General features: G+C 53.4%; 1 protein-coding gene across 1 annotated transcript; it reads left to right on the forward strand.

Moving 5' to 3' along the window:
• The first annotated feature begins 207 nt into the window (after positions 1-207).
• Positions 208-11,634, forward strand: LOC115839876 (homeobox protein MSX-3). The gene is made up of 5 exons (XM_030832171.2): positions 208-311; positions 9,355-9,448; positions 9,552-9,701; positions 10,276-10,594; positions 11,222-11,634. Exons 1-5 carry the CDS (start codon positions 208-210, stop codon positions 11,632-11,634), a joined length of 1,080 nt encoding a protein of 359 aa, XP_030688031.2.
• The last annotated feature ends 10,283 nt before the right edge of the window (positions 11,635-21,917 follow it).

Raw genomic sequence — 21,917 nt, forward strand, 5'->3', positions numbered from 1 at the left:
CATTTTGAGGGATTGCACTCTGGTCCACGTGTCTCACTACACAGGCCCACCCTGCTGACACCGGCGCCCCTCAACACCCCTCACTGTCCTGAGACAGCCCCTCCCCCCGGGATTTGCAGGCCTTCCTCAAACCACTTCCAGCTTCTCTGGGCTTCTGGAAACCACGGAATCAGGGTCTTGGCTCTGAATTCCAGGCCCAAGTAGAAAATGACCCACAGGTCCTCGACCCGCGTGAAGATCCGAGTCGACTGCTCTTGGTGGCCCGTCTGTGGCGTGGCCCAGCGTCTGGTCGCCCTGCAGCAGAGGGAGGGGTACCCCTGAGCACAGCCCGCCACCCACCAGGGCTCAGCCCGGCCCCCTGAGGCCTGCAGCCCCACCCGCGTCATGAGGATAGACTGCGTTCCAGAACATGGTCTTTCAAGGCGTCCACAGAAGCTGGCCTTCAACAACTTCATAAAGATCTAAAGCTGAACACTGGGTCAGCCTGAAAGATGGGAGAAAACGTCACAAAACGTCGGGCGCTCTCGGCAGAGGCTCAGAAATCGGTTACACGTTCGTGACCCTGCATCTCAGAGATGATTCAGATCTTCCCTGCAGTGCCCCCCGACATGCCCGCTGTGCCTGGACGTTCAGCCGTGAATGCAGAGCTGGCCAAGAGACAGGCAACGTCGAGAGTGATCACGGGGGGCCTCTCGGGCAGGGCTGGCCCTGCTGACCTCCTCTGGAAGGAGTGGGGGTGGGGTGGTGTCCGGAGCCCAGTCCCAAGCCCCCAGCATCGTCCTCCTGGCGTGGCGCCCGCTGTGGGGAGGGGTCTGGTACTCAGTCCAAAAGCAGGGGAGGGCTCTGGAAATTGGGGGAGACAGGAGAAAGGCGTCTGCTGTTTTGTTTTTCAAGCCTTCTCATTCCTGGGGTCCCCAGCTGTATTCAGAGCCCCTCTGAGGCCTGGGCTGCTTGGGGTCTTCTCGGGAGGAGGCCCAGACCCGGCCCGTGGCCTCTGCCGGGATGCACTGGGCCCTCCTGACAAAGGAAATCAGTTCTGGGTTCTCCCAGCAGTAAGTTGACTCCGCCGCCCCTGAAGCGATTTTCACAGCCGGGGAGGTGCAACTGTGTTTTCCAGCTCATTAACCCGCGGTGGCTATGGCACAAAGCACGCCGGCTGCACAGAGCAGAGCGCGGCAGCCGGAGGATTCCACAGGTCCCTGCCGCCTGGAGACTGGAGACCAAGCCGCCCGTTGTCCCCCAAATGCCCCACCTGTTTACTCAGGCCCTTTGAACACTCTTCCGCCTGGGGAGAGCCCAGCCTGGCTGGACGGTGCCAGGCCGTGATTAAAGGGGCCTGGCCAGGCGTTCAGGGCCGGGCAGGGAGAAGGCCTTTGGGAGGGGAGCACGTGGCCCAGCTGAACAGGACCCTCTCTAACTTCCCGGGGGTGGGGCCGGGCCCAGGAGGATCCCTCTGTCTCTCCCTAGGATGGGGTTCGGGTTGGCGGCCTTCCCCACCCATGCTACGAGCTGGCGCCCCTCACCAGCACTTCTGTCCACAGTGCCCACGGCTCGTGAGAGGCCCCTTCCACAGTGGGATGGCTCATGGCGGGAAGACCAAAAGGCTGCCTAGGGTGGGCCTGGGCAGCCCCCCACCCACCCGCATCACTCCATCCCCACCCAGACCCGGGACCACCTGTCACCCGGGAGAGCAGGGTACGGAGGGGAGGGGCCCCGAGCCAGTTCTTCCTGCAGCACCAAGAAAAGTAGTGAGGCCTCGAACCGGCAGGGCTCGCCGTTTGCTTCCCTCCCCTTCCCAGGGGTGGGGGCTGCCTTGGGGGTTCCAGGCTGTCACCATCCCTCGGCCCAGGTGCCACATGAACTTTTCCGTGGACTTCCCAGAGTCCTCGCAGTAGGCGGGCAGGTGACACAGAGACGACATGGGCCCCAGGGTGCCCGTCCCTCCATGCTTCCCGAGTAGGGCCCTGACCCCAGCCACACCCCAGCCCCAGAACCTGCCCTCTCGTCCCAGCGCCCACTTTCCCCTTACTCCCTGCACTCGAGCCACACAGGGCCTCCAGCTGCTCAGGGGCCTTTGCCTTTCCACCAGCCCCTCCTCGGTCAGAGGGTCCTGACAAAGGGTTCTCCCCCCAGAGACTCTGGGTGGGCCGTTTAACTCCCAGGAGAAGCAGTTGCAGACCCACTGCGGTTTCACTGCTCTGAACCCTGGGGCGCCTCCCCCATGAGTCCCATGGCCTCTCAGGCCCCATGGGTCCTGGAGCCCCTCCTCTGAGCGCTGTGGCCCTGGCCTCTGCCCCCAATGTCTCTCTCTGTTCCAGCTTCCCCTTCCCTCCTCCCAAGTCAAGGCCTGTACAAGGCTGCCCACGATGCTTGACCCCCCAGGATGGACCCTCCGCCTGCGCACAGGTGGGAGGGAGCATGTGCCTGGCTGGCCTCTGAGTGGTGCAGGTGAGAGCCAGATGCGGTCCCACCCAAGGAACTCAGCGCACGCACCCCAGGGTGGAGTTTCCCATGACCTCCAGTGACTCTGCGAAGCGGAGATGTTTGTAATAAATCCTTGTACCAAAAACATGACACACCAATCAAAACAAACATAAAATTACATCAAGGCCCGTTATAGCCAAATTGCTCAAAACCAATGATAAAGGCAATGTCTTCTTTCAGAGAGAGAAGACATCTTGTGTGCACAGGAGCAAAGATGAGGACGATAGCAGAGCTCTCGTTGGGAACAGTGCACATGAGAAGACAGTGGAGCAATGTCTTCAAATACTAAAACCTGCTAACTTATAGTTGCACTATAAGAAATATTTTTAAAAGTCCTTACACAGTAGGAAAGTGATACCAGATGGAAATATGAATGTACCAAAAAAATGAAGAGCACCAATAACAGTAACTACATGGAGGAATAGAAAAGGCTTTTTCTTATTATTTAAATCTCCTTAAAAGGTAACTGACCATTTAATCAGAATGTAGTGTGAGGCTTATAACACGTAGTGGTAAAACGTATGACAACTATAGCATAAGAGTCAGAAGGGAGAAATGGAGATACCAGACACTACTGTAAAGTTCTTATACTGTACACAAAGCAGGATGATATCACTAGAGGTACGTTGCGGTAAACTGAAGATGTATACTGTCAACCCTAGAGTAGCAAAAAAAATAATAATAATAATAAAAGTTATAGCTAGGGCTTCCCTGGTGGCACAGTGGTTGAGAGTCCACCTGCCGATGCAGGGGACACGGGTTCGTGCCCCAGTCCGGGAAGATACCACATGCCGCGGAGCGGCTGGGCCCGTGAGCCGTGGCCGCTGGGCCTGCGCATCCGGAGCCTGTGCTCCGCAACAGGAGAGGCCACAACAGTGAGAGGCCTGTGTACCGCAAAAAAAAAAAAAAGTTATAGCTAATAAGGCAACAAAGGAGATATGCTGGAATACTTTTTAAAATATTCAATTGATCAAAAAAAGAAACAGAACAAAGAACAGATGGGAAGTTATAAAATAATTAGTAAGATAATAGATTTAAACCTAACCTACCAGGACTTCCCTGGTGGTGCAGTGGTTAAGAATACGCCTGACAATGCAGGGGACATGCGTTCAATCCTTAGTCTGGGAAGATCCCACATGCCGTGGACCAACTAACCCTGCGTGCCACAGCTACTGAGCCCGCGCTCTAGAGCCCGCGAGCCACAACTACTGAGCCTATGTGCTGCAGCTACTGAAGCCCATGTGCCTAGAACCCATGCTCCGCAACAGGAGAAGCTACCGTGATGAGAAGCCCACGCACCACAACAAAGAGTATCCCGTGCTCGCCACAACTAGAGAAAAGCCCGCATGCAGCAATGAAGACCCAAAACAGCCCCCCCCACAAAAATGTAATTAAGCTATAAAAAAAATTAAAAATAAACCTAACCTATCAATAAGTACACCAAATGTAATTGGTCTAAATATCAAATTAAGAGTCAGAGGCTGTCAGTGTGGATAAAAGAGCCAGACCCACATGCACAGAGCCTACACAAAGCACTCTTTAAAGATAAATACACAACTATGTTGAAAGTAAAAGCATGGAAAAGTGAAAAACATGCTAACACTAGTCAAAATAAACCTGGAGTCTCCACGCTAACATTAGACAAAGTTGACTTTAGAGCCAAGAAATTACAGAAATGAAGATCATTTCAAATTGATAAAAGCATCAATTTGTCAAAGGCATGTAACAATCTTAAACATTTGTGGACCTAACAAGACAGCTTCAAAATAGGTGAAAACTGATAGAATCACAAAGAGAAATAGACAAACTCACAATTACCATTGAAGTTTTCGATATCCCTTTCTCTATAATTGACCAAACAAGTAGGCAGAAAATGAGCCTATAACCCTACAGTACCAAACAATAAGTACAGTCGGTAGGTGCTTATCAACCAATTGACTCAATTGATATTTACTGACCACCCCACCCAGCAACAGAAGAATTCATATTCTTTTCAGGGACAACAGAAAATATTGACCAAGATAGACCATATTTGGGGCTGTAACACAAGTCTCAATAAATATAAAAGGACACATGTCAAAGTGTGTTCTAGCAAACGAATGTAAAATGAAAACCAATACAGAAACATCCCTAAAAAATCCTGAAATACTTGGAAACTCAGTAACACGCTGAGTGACCCTGGGTCAAAGAAGAAATCAAAAGGGAATTATTATTTTGAACTAAGATTGAAAACATATCAAAATTGCAGGATGCACCAAAGCAGTACTTAGAGGAAAATTCATAGCACTGAGGGCTATATTAGAAAAGAAGAAAGGTTTAAAAAAATCAATGACAGCTTCTACATTAAGAAACCTGAAAAAGTAGACCAAAGACAACCCAAACTAAGTAGAAGAAAGGAAACAATGAAGATCACAGTAGAAATCAATGAAATAGAAACCAGGAAACAATAAAGGCAATGAATCTGAGAGCTGGTTGCTAGATATCAGGGGCATTGGTAAGCCTCAGGCTGCCCAAAGAGCTGGCACCAGGGGACTCTTGTGGGCTTCTTAGTTCACTTCCGAGCCATGGTCCTACCCTGTCCAGCCTGCCCTAGAGCAGAGGCCAGAAGCCCTGGGTCTAATTACTGTCCCGTCTGGGGCCTTGTAGCTGAGGGGCGTGAAGCTTGGAGTGGCTGCTTGGTTCCTCCTGTTTCTAAAACCATCCTACACTCATTCCCGTCTTCTCCTGCATGGTGTCGTTTCTCCCCCCATCCCCCGCCTGTTTTTCAAGCATCTCCAAAGAAAAGTTGTTAACCCTCAAAATAAAACAAATATTTACAACTCAATAATTCCAAAATAGCATCATCTCTGCGGAGCTTCATGGATTCTTCCAGCTGTCCTACACTCGGGCCCGCACCTGGGGCTGCACGGTGAGCCCTTCCTTAGGGCCCCACTGTTTCTGCACACGGTGGCTTCACTGGCCCACTGCTGTCCTGTGCCCACCGAGGCCCCCAGCTCTGCCTGTTCTCTGCAGTCAGATGCCCAACGGCCAGTTCCCCCAGGAGAGAGCGACACCCCCACCGCACACAGGCAGTCTGACTCTCAGCTCTGCCAGCAGAGGCGACTTGAGCACATCCCACCTGGGGGCTTGGAGATGGGCTGGGCAGGCAGAGCGAGGGAGGCAGCAAGGAGGCTTTAGGATGCGCCGGAGGGCCTGGGCTCTGGGAGAGCTGGTGCCAGAGCAAAGGTCCCAGGCGCCATGGAGCCCTGGCTCCCTGCTGCCTCTGACCCATGGAGAGCGCTAGGCCCACCACCCTAGGCAGAGCACGGACTTGAGAGTCACTCAGGGCTGGGTCCACCTGCCTGACCCCCACTGCCAAGTCGTCTGCCTCTCTGAGCCTATTTCCTCTCCCACCAAAGCTGGGGTGATAAGAGGTGCCTCAGAGGGGAGACCAGCTCCCTACTGTTGCCGCAACAACTGACTGTACACAGCCCAGATTTACTGCTGCACAGTTCTGGGGCCAGAAGCCCAAGTGGGTCTCCCTGGGCCAAATCACGTGTCAGCGGCCTGGGCTGGTCCTGCTGGAGGCTCTGGGGGACCCCAGGCCTTAGAGGCCGCCCACCAAAGCCAGCTATGGCTAGCTCATTCCTTCCCACGCTGCCATGTCTCTGGGCCCTCGAGGACCCCGGTGATTAGATTGGGTCTACCTGGATGCGCCAGGATGGTCCATCCCAAGGGCAGTTGATGAACAATCTCAATCCTGCCTTTGCCACGTACACATTGCCAGGTCCCAGGGACTAGGCTGCAGACATCCTGGGCGGGTGGGTCATTCTGTACCGGACAGAACTACGTGCACCTATTGCTCTGGACAGAGAGGTCACTCAGTAAAGACGGGCTTCTCCTCTGATTTCCCCCATCAGGAGGTTTGGCAAAGTTTCAAAGCCCTGGATGTAAAGAGTAAATGTGAAAGTAAATTGGCAGAGAAGATAGAGGTGAACAGGAGAAAAGCAGTGATGTGGGGAGGGACTTCCCTGGCTGTCCAGTGGTTAAGACTCCACACTTCCACTGCAGGTGGCACGGGTTCAATCCCTTGTCAGGGAAATAAGATCCCACATGCTGCGAGGTACGGCCAAAAAAAAGATGTGGGGAGACACTATGAAGTGATGGGGTCGCAGGATGAGTCCCAGGGCCTTCTCTCCTCAGCTCCCACTTTCATCTGAGCCTTCCCCATCTCATGGGCCTCATCTGACTGGGAGCAGGTCCTCTCCTGAGCGACGCCAAAGCATCCACCTGGGGAGGTAGACCTCACGTCCCACCTGGGGGACCTCACGTCCCACCTGGAGCACCTCACGTCCCACCTGGGGGACCTCACGTCCCACCTGCCTCTCTTTTAGCACACCCACTAGCTGCTGGAGCTCATGTCACCTAGTCCCCCTCTGGCCAGAGTCATGGGTAAAGTACCACTTGTGTTTGGAGCAATTTTCCAATAAGTTGAGAAGGAAAATTTCAAAGGCTCCAACACAGATGCCTTTGAGGAGGGGAGTGGCCCCAGCCTTTCAGGATGAATAGGAGGCCCTCTGGGGCCTCAGCAATGACAGCAATGACATAGAGGATGAGGCATAAGTCGATGGTTTCTAACATGGTTCCCCTGGAGATTACACTGTCTGGGAAGTGCGGCCCTTTGGAAGGGGCCCTGAGGAGTGGGTGGTCCTGCCCTGGAGCAAGACCCAGGAGATGGGCCCGTCATGGTCCCTGGTGTGCAAACTGTGCTACCGCCCTGTAAACGGCATCCAGGACGGGATGCCCACCATCCCCATACAAAAGGGGACCATCGCTTTCTTCAGTCACTAACGTGGTATCACCTTCAATCCTGCGGCACCGTCTGGCGTGAGCTCTACGTGACCTCTCCTCCGCAGCATCAAACCCTCCCCTCCACCAGGTTTTAAGAGGAGGGAGAGCACTTCTGTTTGAGTCCTGCCCAGTACCAAACTTGCCCGGGTAAATCCCACAAAACAAAATCCATTCTCAAGAATCATCTCGCTACACTGACTCCACTGAGGAGGCCCCTCAGGGCTTCCAATCCCCCCGTGTCTGTACTCGTCACTCATTTCTGGAAGCTAAGGATGTGTTCATTCCCCATGAATTCAGCACCAAAAAGAGGCACAGGAACTGTACTCGTCACTCATTTCTGGAAGCTAAGGATGTGTTCATTCCCCATGAATTCAGCACCAAAAGGAGGCAGAGAAACACAGGAAATGAAAGTGTCTGGGCCTTCGCTTGACCTCCTGTCCCCACACAGCTCAGAGCAAAGTGCAGGGACAATGCCACTCGAACTGGGGGGACAGTGTCTGCCCCAGGGTGGATGGAGTGGGGCATTCTTTGGGGCTTTGCCGTCATTTCAGGGGCTCACCTGGGATGGGAAGGGTGCTCCTGTCCACACAACATGCCTGGCTGGCCTGCTCCTGGGCCGCTGGGAAGCCGGGTCCCTGCAGGTGTCTTCATCCCTCCTGGTGGCCAGAGACGGTGCCCAGGCTCCCCTACACACGGGGTCCAGGGTTCTGCACCCAAAGCCCCCACGTTGACAGAAGTGGGATCCCTTCCTTCTCACCGCCACCATCCCCTGCCCCATCTCCCATCCCAGGGCCCAGCGGGGCTGGAGCTGACACTGTGCTGGAGGCCTGGTTGTGCTCAGTGTTGGGGTCTGGGTTTTGATATCCAAGCCCAGGGGCTCTCCCCCAGCCCCACATCCTCCCTCCCTCCTTCCTCTATGCCCCTGCTGGAGCCAGTGCCAGTCAGGGGCCTGGTCAGCACTGGCCCAGCCTTGCTGGGAACTAGAGACACCAGTCCAACACCCTCAGGGAGCCGGTCCTGAAGGTCGGCCCCTGCGCCTGGCCCCATGGCCCCATCCCACCCCCAGGCTAGCCAGGCCGCAGCCAGGCCCCCACGTCATCCACCCAGAGGCCACCTCCGGAGTGTCCTGAGTGGACATGGGGCAGGCGGAGGCAGCTGGCTGTCATCCTCATTAAAATTCTTTTTCAAACGCTCCTGTGAGTGGCCTGCTAAAGATAAGCTATCAGGAGAGAGGCCTTCAAAGAAAGTGCTCTAATGGTACAATTATCTTCAATCAACTCAGAACATCTTTATTACATTAGAAAGGGGCAATCCATCTTGGAATGCAGAAAGAACTGATCTAGCCACAGATGCAGGCCTGGCCTGGAGGGGTCTGAGGGCCCCTTTCAGTCATGCTTCTAAGTTTGCATGGAGAGAAACTTTCTAATTGAATTTTTCTAGCTGAACTGGATAAAGTGTCACCCAAAGCTAGATTTCATTAAACAACTTTGAGGGTTTCCCTGGTGGCGCAGTGGTTGAGAGTCCGCCTGCCGATGTAGGGGACGTGGGTTCGTGTCCCGGTCCAAGAAGATCCCACATGCCGCGGAGCGGCTGGGCCCGTGAGCCATGGCCGCTGAGCCTGCGCGTCCGGAGCCTGTGCTCCGCAACGGCAGAGGCCACAACAGTGAGAGGCCTGAGTACCGCAAAAAAAAAAAAAAAAAAAAAAAAAAAAAAAAAACACTTTGGTTTTTCAAAAATAAACATGTACGGATTTAGGTTGCTGTTTCCGTGTTCTGGGATATTAATCGGACATAAAGGTGTTACCTGCAAAATAATCTCATGATTTATTCTAAAACACAGTCGGGGTTTCTTTCGTTCCGCGAGAGGCTACAGAGCGGTGCCTCGTCTGCAGCACCCCAGAAGGTTTTTAAACCAAAGATTGGTTCAGTTTTGGAAAAATAATCCGAGTGAAGCGTAAATCTCTGTCGGGCCTTGGCTCCACCTTCTACGAGCCGTGTCGGGGATCCCTCTCCGCCTGATCCGCGGGGTCCCCGTTGACAGCCCGGCCCCGTCTGGCCGGGTCAGTCGGAGGCCCGCGCCGCGGGGCTTTTCCCAGGTCCCAGGTCCCGCGACTCCGGACGATTCGGCCAAGCAAGTGAGGAGCGGGAGAGGCTGACGGTGAATCCAACACCCAGCGACTGACCTCGCGCCCCAGCGGCCCGAGGCGCCCTGCCTGTGCCCCAAGCCCTGCGTCGCAGGTGGATGAGAGGTCGGCCCCTCGGCCTTCTCCGCGGCTCCGGGCCCTGCCCGGGGACCTTCGACGTGCCCCGCCGGCCGTTCCTGGAGCCAGGCCGTGGGACGCCACGGAGAGCGTTCGGCAGCTACGGGTGCCTAAAAAGCCATTCAGGGTCAGGGCACCTGAGGCCCGACTACAAGGCGACAGAAGCAGGGTCCTCGGTCCGGGCGCAGGTTCAGTCAAAAGCAGCCCCCAGGGTTCGGAGGGAACGCCTGGGCCACAGCAGGCACGCGCCGAAGGCTCAGGCTCCGGACTGGGCGCAGCGGGAAGAGCAGCCGGCGAGCGACAGAGGGACAACACTACGGGAGGCGCCGGCGCCGCCTCTCTGACGGCGCCGAGCTCTCCGCGTCTCAGGATCCGCGCGCGGTCCCGACCTGTGCCCGGACCGCGGCTCAACCAGGTCGCGCCCACTGTGGGCTCCTGCGCGTGGGGAGGCTGGGGCCAGCGCCTCGTGCTCCCCGGGTGTACCAGCCACCTCCCAGCCGGGCCGCAGCGCTCCGGGAGAGGACAGCCAGGCTCTGGGAAGTCCACAGGGGTGCGCCAGGCAGGCCGGGGCTGGGGCGCTAGAGTCCCAGTCGGCCGTCCCGCCCTCCCGGGTCAGCGAAACCAATGGACGCCTGGGTCCACGCGGCAGCGACAGCGGCGATTGGAGAGCTGGGCATGAAAGGGGCGCCGCCTTTTTATAGGGCTCTGAGGGCGGGGGCGCAGTGGAGCCCCCGGCAGTGTCGCGGCGCGCTGGCCCCACGTCGCGCCTGCTGAGCCCCGCCAGCCCCACGCCCGCCGGCCAGCGCATGGCCCCGGCGTCGCTCGGCATGAACCCTGTTGGGCTCAGGACGTGCAGCAGGGACCGTGCGGGGTCCGGCCCGTTGCCCTTCAGCGTCAAGTCGCTGCTGCAGGCAGAGCACTGGCTGGGCGCGGAGCCCGCGGAGCCCCGGGAGGAGAGGCCGCGGGGCGCCGCGGAACCCCGGGCCTGGGTCCCGGCGGCCGCCCCCTTGTCCTCCCCACGTAAGTGCCCTGTCGCACGGTTCTGGGCTGCGAGAGGAGCCCGCCCGGCCCGGGCTCGGAGGACTAGGGCGGGAAGGACGCTGTCTCTCGTAACTTTGGAAAGTAACCAGCCACTAACGCGCCGGCCCGGGCGCAGAGAAAGAAACCAGCCCACGCGAGCCCACGCGACCACTCCCGCGCGCGCGCGAACCCCACGGCGGCTCCCCGGCCCCACGCCAAACAGGCTTCTGCTCTACCCTGGGGCGGAGCCCGCAACCCAAGACCCGGGGCTTCTTGTCTCGGAGTCTCTCTGGCCGAGCACCCCTTTTGCTGCCGTCACTCCCCGCGATGGTTGACTTCTGCTTGGCCTCTGCGCTTCCCGCCCAAGTTTTTCGCTTTTCCAAGTGGGCAGAGTTCCCCTCCTCCCGAGGGACGCAAGGCCACCGATCTGGGGAGCAGAACCCGAGTCCACAACGGCCCCCCCTCCGCGCGCCGTCTCCCCGGTGCCTCGCTTCTATTACCCCGGAGGTTTGGGGGTATCTTGTCTCAACTGAGGTCCGCGGTCTCGGCCGGGACACGCATCCGGAACCGTCCTTGGCGCGCACTGCTGGCGTTTGAGCGTCCGCTTTGTGCTCTCTTTCCCCCTAGGCGCCCCCAGCCCTCCACCCTGCACCCTCAGGAAACACAAGAACAACCGCAAGCCGCGGACGCCCTTCACCACCGCGCAGCTGCTGGCGCTGGAGGGCAAGTTCCGCCAGAAGCAGTACCTGTCCATCGCGGAGCGCGCCGAGTTCTCCAGCAGCCTGAGCCTCTCCGAGACGCAGGTCAAGATCTGGTTTCAGAACCGCCGGGCCAAGGCCAAGCGACTGCAGGAGGCCGAGCTGGAGAAGCTGAAGCTGGCGGCCAAGCCGCTGCTGCCCTCGTTCGCCCTGCCCTTCCCGCTGGGCGTCCACCTTCACGGCTCCCCGGCCGTGTACGGCAGCGCGGCGGGCTCCCTGCCGCAGGTGCCGGGACTCCTCGCCGCGCCCGTGGCCGCCTACGGCATGTATTACCTGTCCTAGGGCTGCAAGGCCGTGGGCCCTGGGGGCCCGCTGGGGAGGAAGGGCACGCGCGCAGGGGGTGTAGGGGGCGGGGTGTTGTCTTCCGCCACCGGGGCCACCCCTTCCCAGGTCCGGAGACGGGTCCCCGCGGGCGAGCGGCGCCCCGGCCGGTTCCTTGCTCCTGGTGCGCAGCGGGCGTCTCGGAGTTCTCTTCTTGTCTCGTTTTTCAGGTTTTTGTTTTTGTTGTTGTTAATACTGTGTTAAACTGGATGCCGCAAGACTATCTGTGGGTATCTTACGGTTATTTTAAAAAAATGTTTTTATAAAGTTATGTTAGTGCAAACTTTCCTGAAAGACAGTGAACATAGTTTTATATTGTCCTCGAAATGGACAAAATAGGACTTTCCAATGTATACAAAGCAGCCAATAAAGTATTCTGAGGTTTCCTCTGTGGACCTGTCTCGGTAACCGCGGCGGCTCGGAAGAACTTAGTAGATTGTTTCTGGCTGCAGCGGCAGGAAACTGATTCGGAACAAAGAAACGACAGGAACAGTTTGGTGCCGGAATTGCTAAAGAGAAACTTACCAACTACTTTCGCTAACTAGGTTTCTCAGCGTTGTGTGCGAGTGGAGACTTTCACGCTTATTTTAGGAATTTTTCCCGCGTTCATTTATGTATTTATGTATTTTACTAGAGAACGTCCGGGAGCCTGAGGCGAAGTGCTGTCTCTGTGGGATCATGTGCGTGAGGGTGCGTGCGGTGAGTGTGCGCGGGGCATCCACGCGTGGGCCCGGCGGCCTCGGAACCTCGGACTCGTGGAGCGCGGACCGCACCGCGGGCTGGCGCGGTCGCTTGGCTTCCGCGGGGACGGAGCTGGAGCGGGACAGCGGTCGGCGTTGTCCGGCGGAAAGAGAAGGAATGGCCGCGCGCCCGCAGCGGGACCGGCGGCGCCAGCGGCCAGCTGCGTCCTGCCGACTCGCCAGGGTGGCCGGTGGCCGGGGACCTGCTGCGCATCCTTCTGCTGCCTCTTGACAACATGCTGACATAACTTAGGAACCGGGCGCCCAGGCGCCAAGCAAGAGGACGGTCCGACCCTCTCGCCTGTCCGAGCGTCTGCCCTGCCGCCCCCAATGCTCCGACTCAGGGCTGGGGCCGTGGCGGGCGATCTTGGGGTTAGCTCACCTCCCCTCCCTCACCCGCCGGGCCGGAGGGGGCACCTGGGCGGCAGACCGCCTCTGCCGCGTGGGCGTAGGGACACGCAGTGACCACACGAGAGGCCAATTCCAGGCCCGTCTCTCCCTGTAATGACTGCAGGGCTGGGGTCCTGCCGCCTGCGAAGGCGAAGCACTGACTTTTACTGGGCAGGCAGCGGAGGTGCCGCTCCACGGGAAGCAAGGATAATACTGCATTAATTTACATGTCGTAGCGATCATTCTCCCTCGGTTTCCTGGAAAAATGCAAACTCAGGATGAATTTGAAAGAGAAACTAACGCAGTTCTTGAAGTGCAGCTGCTAAGAATGAAGGCCTGGTGATGGGAAGGGGGAGGAGGCCAGATGCGTCCAGTCCCTCCTGGGGTGTGGGCCAGCGAGTCCTGAACCTGTGCTGCTTAAGCTCAGAACCCAGCTCCAGTCACGATTTGCGAGGGGCCAGACCCGTCCGTGGTCTGGAAAGTGCCAGAGAAGGCAGGTGGGGGCCGCTGCACCAAGGGAGCTGGACGAGGGGCCCAGGGGCCCTGAGAGCGACCACCCGCCTTCTGTGTGCCCAGGCACCTGCGGGACCACATCTGCGGCTTTTTAAGGCCCGTCAATACTTTGATCCTCTTCTCCACACCCCAGAGCGCTGGGCAGCCCGGGGCTGGCAGAGGGATCGGCTGCATCAATTTGCTACGGGTCTGCATGACCGGTTCTGACCAAGACACCTCCCCAGGGAGCCTCTCCTCTCAGGACCCCACGGAGCAGCTCGACCATCCTTTGTCTGACTCAGGGCTTGGCACCCAGACCACTGGAGGGTGAGCGAGGCTCTGTGGAGGCCCAGAGCCCACCAGCTGGGTGCCCTTGCTGGGAAAGGCTGAAGCAAACTTATCAAGACCAAGACTTTCCCATTGTTTTAGACCAGGCTCCCGCCCAGGGCAGAGCACTGTGGACTTCTACTGCCTGTCCACCGTCTCATGGACAACTCGGGCCCCTGAATGCCCTGGGCCAGGTCCTGGGGCCAGGGGACACTGCCGGCCATCTCCTCAGCCACTGTGTCTCCAAGGCCTTGAGGCTGCCCAGCTGGCCGGAGCCAACGCGGGAGGACTCACCCATCAGGACCCTGCACGGAGGGGTCCGAGCTCCAGAGTCCGGCTTCCCCCCCAGCCCCGCTGGTTCCCAGTCACCTGCCTCATGCCCGGCTGCTGGATTTGGAGACAGCAGCCCTGCCCTTGGGAGACCACCTGGACAGGGGGACAGGAGAGCAGTTCAGGGCAGAGCACGCCTCTCTGGAGGTGCAGGGGCCACCTGATCTGGGGACAAGGAGTGGGCCAAGTTATGCAAAGTTGTGGACTGCGGTGACCCCCGTAGTGCCAGAGTGGGGAAGATGGGACTAGGGAGGACGCTAAACAGTGACCCACCCAGCATGCCTGGGTCTCAGGGTCTCAGGAAGACTGCCCTGAGGCTCCCACGTCAGGGTCGCCTCTGGTTCCTGGGTGGGGACCAGGGTCCCTTCCTGGCATCCAGTATTTATTTATTTATTATTTTTGGCTGCATTGGGTCCTCGTTGCTGCGCGTGGCTTTCTCTAGTTGTGGCGAGCAGGGGCTACTCTTCGTTGCAGTGCGCAGGCTTCTTATTGCGGTGGCTTCTCTTGTTGTGGAGCACGGGCTCTAGGCGCGCAGGCTTCAGTAGTTGTGGCTCGCGGGCTCAGTAGTTGTGGCTTGCGGGCTCTAGAGCACAGGCTCAGTAGTTGTGGCGCACGGGCTTAGTTGCTCCGCGGCATGTGGGATCTTCCCGGACCAGGGCTCGAACCCGTGTCCCCTGCATTGGCAGGCGGATTCTTAACCACTGCGCCACCAGGGAAGCCCAGACGTGTGATTTTACATTTGCTTTTGTGCGTTTAAAACATTTCATAACAAGAAAACACTACTTAGGCAGTACTTCCTCCCAACAGACTGTAAAGACCTTGCCATGATTGGCATGTTAAGAAAAATGCCATTTCTGCATCGCCAGAGATGCCGTGCTTCATGGACACAGCCGGGGCAGGCAAAGGGCAGGGTTCTCTGCTGGCCTCGCTGGTCCCAAATCTGTGCACGCCCTCAGGAAGTATTTCTGAATCACTGTGCTTCACCGTGTTTCCCTGGTGTGATAACGCATGATGCTATCCAGATGGCCTAAAGCTCTGGCACTTTCATTTGACTTTTAAAAAAGTGTTGCCTCATTAGCTAAACATACACAGTTCTTGCTATTTCTGATATTCCATACATTACGCTGTGTTTCCATTGATTAGACCATTAAGGAAAATACCCATATAGCAAATTAACCCACATGGCCATGATGATAAGATGCTAAATTTCAGAGGCAGTAAAATGTGGGCAGGAAATGTCTCAGCATGTTAAGAAGCACGTGTTTTTAAAAACCACACCAAACAGCTGCATTGTCCTGTGCGCATCCAAGGGGTGTTACCGTTCTTCCAGGTTGACTTTGAAAATCTGCAGAACGAGGAACCATGTGCTCACCCCTACCCTCGGCGAGCCCGTTTCCACAACTTGGGGTGGTGAGTGCTGCGCTCAGAGGCCCAGAGGCAGCGCCCTGGACCCTGCAGGAGGCGGGGGAGGCCTCAGGGGCCAGAGAGGATTGCGTTCCTACCCGTGTGAGCAATTGTTCGGGTTTTCTGTTAAATGGAACTGAGACGAAGCACAGCGGTACCCATCTCTTACCTCTTTCTCCTGTCTTACTGGGCTGGCTAGAGCCTGCAGTGTGAGTGTGGCTAGAAGTTTCCAGAAGGGGCATTTTGTCTTATTCTTGCTTTTTAAAGGAAATACTTTTAACATTTCACCATAAGCATGATATGTGCAGGGGGGATTTCAAAATACCTTTTCCAGGTGACCTACATTTCCTTCTGCAACTAGTTAATAGGACGTTTTATCATCAGTGAGTGTTGTACTTTATCAAATGCTTTTGCTGCATATATTGAGATGATCAGTTGATTCCCCCATTCAATCTGTTAATGTGGTAAATTATAGTGGAAAGTTCGATTTCTCCATATTCTTTCCAACACTTGCTATTATCTGGTATTTTGATTCCAGCCAGCCTAGTGGGTGTGAAGTCTCAGGCTTTAATCTGTGTTTCCCCGATGGCTAGAGATACTGACTGTCTTCTCATGTGCTCATTGGCTATTTATGTATCTTCTTCAGAGAAACACATCTATTTAAGTCCTTTGCCCATTTTTTAGCTGGGTTGTCTTTTGTGTTGAGTTGTAGGAGTTCTTTATACATTCAGGATATTAAATCCTCATCAGATACAGGATTTGCAAATATTTTCTTCCATTATGTGGGTTGTCTTTCCACTTTCTTGATTGTGTCATTTGAAGCACAAACTATTTTAATTTTGATGAAATACAATTTATCTATTTTCAATTTTGTCACTCATGCTTTTGGTGTCATACCTAAGAACCCTTTGCCAAATTCAAGATCATTAAGATTCACTCTGTGCTTTTTTCCGAAGTGTTTTATAGTTTCGTCTCGTACATTTAGGTCTTTGATGCATTTTGAGATAATTTTTGAATATTTTGTGAGGTAAGGGTCCAACTTGATTCTTCCCCGCGTGGTTATCCAGTTATCCCACACCATTTGTTGAAAAGACTACTCTCTCCCCATTGGATGGTCTTCGTGTGCTGTCAAATATCACTCGACCATAGGGGTATGGGTTTATTTCTGGGCCCTCAGTTCTATTCCATTGGTCAATATATCTATCCTCCTGCCAGTACCACAGTGTCTTGACTACTGTTGCTTTGTAGTAAGTTTTGAAACCTTCTTTTGTTCTTCTTTCAAGAATGTTTTGGCTCTTCTGGGTTCCTTGCAGTTCCATATTAGAATTAGGTTGTCAGTTTCCACAAAGACGTCCACTGGGATTCTGACAGAGATTTTGCATCGAATCTGTAGATTAGGGACTGTTTCGGGAAATATTGACATTTTAACAATGTTAAGTCTTCCAGTCACGAGCGTGAGATGTTTTTCCAATTATTTAGATCCTCTTTAATTTCTTTGAACAATGTTCTGTAGCTTTCAGGGTATAAGTTTTGCATTTTTTTGGTTAAATTTATTCCTAAGCATTTTATTCTTTTTGATACTATTGCAGTTGGAATTGTTTTCTTAAGTGTATTTTTGGATTGTTCATTGCAAGGGTATAGAGAGATAACTGATTTTGTACACTGATCTTCTATCCTGCCACCCTGCTGAGTTCTTTTATCCGTTCTCATCATTTTTCAGTGAGCTCCTTAGGATTGTCTACATACAACATCATGTCATCTGTGAATAGAGCTAGTTTTACTTCTTCCTTTACAATCTGGATGCTCTTCCTTTCTTTCTTTCTTTCCTTTCTTTCATTCTTTTCTTTTTCTTTTTTGCCTAATTGCTCTGGCCAGAACCTCCAGTACAATGTTGGATAGAAGTGACCAGACAGGTATCCTTGCCTTGTTCCTGAAAGCATCCAGTCTTTCACCATTGAGTATGATGTGAGCTGTGGGGTTACCGTAGATGCCATTATCAGATTAAAGAAGTTCTCTTTTATCCTTAGTTGGATTTTGTCAAATGACTTTTCTGCATCAATTGAGATGATCGTGTGGTTTTTGTTTTTGCGGTACGCGGGCCTCTCACTGCCGTGGCCTCTCCCGCCGCGGAGCACAGGCTCCGGACGCGTAGGCTCAGCAGCCACGGCTAACGGACGCAGCCGCTCCGCGGCACGTGGGATCCTCCCGGACCGGGGCACGAACCCGTGCCCCCCGCATCGGCAGGCAGACCCCCAACCACTGTGCCACCAGGGAAGCCCTGTTTTTTATTCTATTGATATGATGTATTACACTAAATGTTTTTCTGATGTTAAACCAACCTAGCATTCCTGGGATAAATCCCACTTAGTCATGGTGTATAATTCTTTTCTTTTTTTAATATTTATTTATTTATTTGGTTGCACCGGGTCTTAGTTGCAGCAGGTGGGCTCCTCTTAGTTGCGGCTCACAGGCTTCTTAGTTTCGGCAAGTGGGCTCCTTAGTTGTGGCATGTGAACTCTTAGTTGCGGCATGTGGGATCTAGTTCCCTGACCAGGGATCGAACCTGGGCTCCCGCATTGGGAGCATGGAGTCTTAACCACTGCACCACCAGGGAAGTCCCATGGTGTATAATTCTTTTTATATGTTGCTGGATTTGGTTTTTTAAAGTTTGTTGAGGATTTTTGCATCATAGTCACAAGAGATATTGGACTATGCCCTCCTTGTGATGTCTTTGGTTCTGGTAACATACTAATCCTGGACTATAAAAGGAGTTGGAAAGTGTTCCCTCCTCTTCTGTTTTTAGGAAGTTTTTGAAAATTTTGTATTAATTCTTCTTTAACTATTTGGTAGAACTCGTGAACCTATCTGGTCCTAAACTTTTCTTTAGGGGTAGTTTTGTGTGTGTGTGTATGTGTATGTGCGTGTGTGTGTGTGTGTGTGTGTTTTAACTAATTTAATGTTTTCAGCTGTTATAGGTCTATTCAGATTGTCTGTTTCTTCTCGAGTCAGTTTTATGACTCTGTGTCTTTCTAGAAATGTGCCCATTTCATCTAAGTTATCTAATTTGTTGGGATACAATTGTTTCATAATATTGCTTCATAGTCTTTTTTATATCTGTATGGTACGTGGTGATGCCTCCAATTTCATTCTGATTACTGGATGTAGGATTATTGACAATTTTTTTTTTTTGGCTGCGCCTCAAGGCACGTGGGACCTTAGTTCCCCCACCAGGGGTGACCCATGCTCCCTGCATTGGAAGTGTGGAGTCTTAACCACAGAACTGCCAGGGAAGTCCCCTTGACAGTTTTTTAATAGCATAAGAGCACTTTGAATATGTTATCTCACTTCTTTCTGGCGTTTGTTATTTCTGATGAGAAGTCAGCTGCTACTTTTATTGTCTCTGGACTCCCTTTGCATTTATCCTACTTGGAATTCATTGAGATTCCTGGATGTATAGGTTATTTGTTTTTCAATAAATTTGGGAAGCTTTCAGCCATTATTTCTTCAAGTTTTTTTGCTCTTTTCTCTGTCTTCTCCCCCTGGTACTCCCATCACATGCATGTTGGTGTTCTTAATGGTATCTCAAGTTTCACTGAGGCTCTCTTCATTATTTTTTCTCGATGTTTTTTGGCTTACATAATCTCAATCAAACTTCAAGCTCATTATTCTTTCTTCTGCTAGTTCAGCTCTACTGTTGGGTTCCTCTAGTGAGTTTTTAGAATTTTTCAGTGTTTGTACTTTTCAACTCCAGAATTTCCATTTTGTTCTCTTTAAAAGAATAATTTCTATCTCTTTATCGATAGTCTCTATTAGATGAGACATTGTCATCGACCCTTCTTTTCATTCTTTAATCATAGTTTCCTTTAGTCCTGTGAACATGTTTATAACATGCTTATAATGGCTACCTTGGAGTCTTTTCTGGTAGATCTGACATCCTGTAATGCTCACAGGCAGTCTCTGTTGCTTTGCTTTTGCAGATATAAGGGTTATACATTCCTGTTTCTTTGCATGCCTCATAATTTTTTGTTGGAGATTGGACATTATAGATAGTATGTTGTAGCAACTCTGGGTACTGGTCCCTCTCCTCTGGGGCTTATTATTATTTGCTTGTGCATTGTTTTTGAGACCGGCTGGGTTATTTCCGTGAAGAGTATCTGCTGCCCCACGCCCACACCGAGTGTTAAGCCTCTGATGTCCTGAGGGAGATGCGCCTCTGGGTACATGCACAGTCACCTGGGACCACACCCAGCTGTTAAACTCCAGTAATTGCCTGATGATTGCTCTACAGTTTTCAACAAGCCCGTGGGCATAAATTCCTCTACAAAGTAATCCAGTCAAGGTCTCTGACACAGTCTTTTCCAAGTCGGGCCTTTCCTGTTTGTTTCCACCCCAGTTTTCTTATCACTTGTTTCCCTCCTGTGAACCAGCTTCCAACTTAGCCTGTACTCGACACTCCTCCTGAGTGCCCCCCACCACCTCACTGTTCCTGAGAACTTGGGCTTCAACTTCTCCACAGTCTGTTGCAAACAGAGTCAGCTCCTTTGGGAAGAAATTAGGAGAGATCTGTTTTCCCGACTTGCTCATCACCCCCCCCATCCCCCCAATCTCTGAGCCATGGCTCTGGAACTGGGGTGAGGACAAGGGCAGACTTCTGTGTGACGCCCCTGCTCCAGGAGCTCCACGGGAGGGGCACTAGCCTGGTGTCCTCTCAGCCGCCTCTCCTGGTGAGAACCACTGCCCCACAGCCAGGGAAGGTGCCCAGGGCCTCAGCACCCTCAGTGGTGCCAAGGTAGAGCCTCCACTCCAAGAGCTGGGCTGGGCAGGAGGGAGGCCCTGCTCTCAACCAGCCTCACCCACACTTGCCTCAGCAGCAGGCACTGGGCAGGTACGAACACCTAGGCCTGCAGCTCAGGGAAGGAAGCCCTTCCACGCGGAGCCGGGGGGACAGGAAGTCTTCTGTTCTCAACTGCAGCCTCTGGCGCAGGGTCCCTGCGTCCCCGAGCTGAGTGGGGAGGAGGGAGTGGTCTTGGGTCAGATACCCCACTCTCCTTTCTTACCAAATTTTCATAGATTTTCTTGGATGGATGCTTCTCTATTTGCTGCTTGCCTGCAGGACCATTCCCAGAGGTTGTAGGTATTGTTGTCTTTTTGTTTTTGCTGTTATAGTTCTCACCAGTTTCACTGGGAATGGGTTGTGGAGCGCCTCACACTGCCTTCATGTAAGTTACCCCGCAGGTAGTCTTGGTTTGGTTTTTTCAGTTTATTTGAACCTGGATCTCACTAAGGTCCACACACTGCCGTTGACTGCTGTGTGTCTTAGGGATTTGGTGTCTGGGTCTTGCTCCCTGCGTCCTGGGTGTGGTTCACGTGTTCTGTGTCTGGAAGCTTGACCAGGGCCCCGGTGCCTCTGTGCCCGCCTCACATCTCTCAGGCTACCTGAGAAATGAGCAACAACTCCTCCCGAGATGCCTGGGCCTGCCGACAGCATCTCCCACCGGCCGCTCCGAGGCTCCCCGCCCTGCGGCTTCTCTGACCACACTGACCCTTCACACCGCAGACTTGGAAGCGTGAGGGAGTGAGTTCATGCCCGTGGGGACGCCGGTGGACAAATCCTCTGCTCTCGGGTCTCCAGTGGGACGGAGCCTCAATTGCCCACAGTGGGGACCACTCCAATAACGCCCCCCTAGGGTGGGCTTTCCCTCTTCCCTTGTTTCACCCTCCCAGCCCCCCACTCCTGTCCCTTAGGATCATCTCTCAAAATAAACCACCTCCATGCAACCCCTTACCTCAGGCTCTGCCTTGATCTTTTGGCAAGACTATGTAATAGGTTGTGTGGTGAACGTCTATCAGGAAACAGCCAGTGTCTGGTTCACCCTTTTTGTCATGTCTGCGGACGCTGACATCAACACCTCGTTACCCACAGGTGTAGTTCTTTCAGGAAAGGTAGGAGAAGTCCTTGACTTCCCCTTGATTTACCAGTTTTCAGAAGATGTCAATTACTGACATCCTCCCAACGTAGTCAATGAGGTTTTATTTTTAAAGAATGCTATGAGCTCATGGATTTAAGTGTATTTCATGCACTTCCTTCAATTGTAGTTCTTGTTCTCGGAGCCACTCAAGCGGTCCTGTTCTTGGCCAGCAGGACCTTCTTGAGGTGGCTCGTGACTCCCAGCTTGGCATTCCTCAGTAACTTCCTTGATTTCAAAAAACTAGTCCAGGCTTTCAGTAAAGTTATTGATTTAATAAATATGGTATGTACATTATGGGTTTATAGCAATACTTCTAATTCAAATTCAGGACTATGGGGTTTTAATTAACTTCAGTGATCCTAAACCTGTATCTTCTTTTTCCCAAGCCAAAAATTTTCAGTTCTCAACACTACTCAGATCATTTGGTACTTGGGACATTTGAGCTGTTCTCAGTAATTGGCTATTAAAAATTTCACTGAATAGTGAAATACCTTTAGGGTATTTTGAATTTTTGCCAATGTGAGTTCAGGATATATCCCCAGAAGTAGGACTGCTAGGTCAAAGGGTAACTGCAGAAGTGATCTTGTTAGGC

This window comes from Globicephala melas, chromosome 16 (assembly GCF_963455315.2).
Source record: "Globicephala melas chromosome 16, mGloMel1.2, whole genome shotgun sequence".
NCBI classification, from domain to species: Eukaryota; Metazoa; Chordata; class Mammalia; order Artiodactyla; family Delphinidae; genus Globicephala; species Globicephala melas.

Coding starts and splice junctions, on each gene's coding strand:
- LOC115839876 (XM_030832171.2), top strand. CDS start 208: ATGACCCACAGGTCCTCGACCCGCGTGAAGATCCGAGTCGACTGCTCT. Junction 312..9,354: donor GCCCTGCAGCAGAGGGAGGG/GTACCCCTGAGC, acceptor CCCCGTTGACAG/CCCGGCCCCGTCTGGCCGGG. Junction 9,449..9,551: donor CGGACGATTCGGCCAAGCAA/GTGAGGAGCGGG, acceptor CCTGCGTCGCAG/GTGGATGAGAGGTCGGCCCC.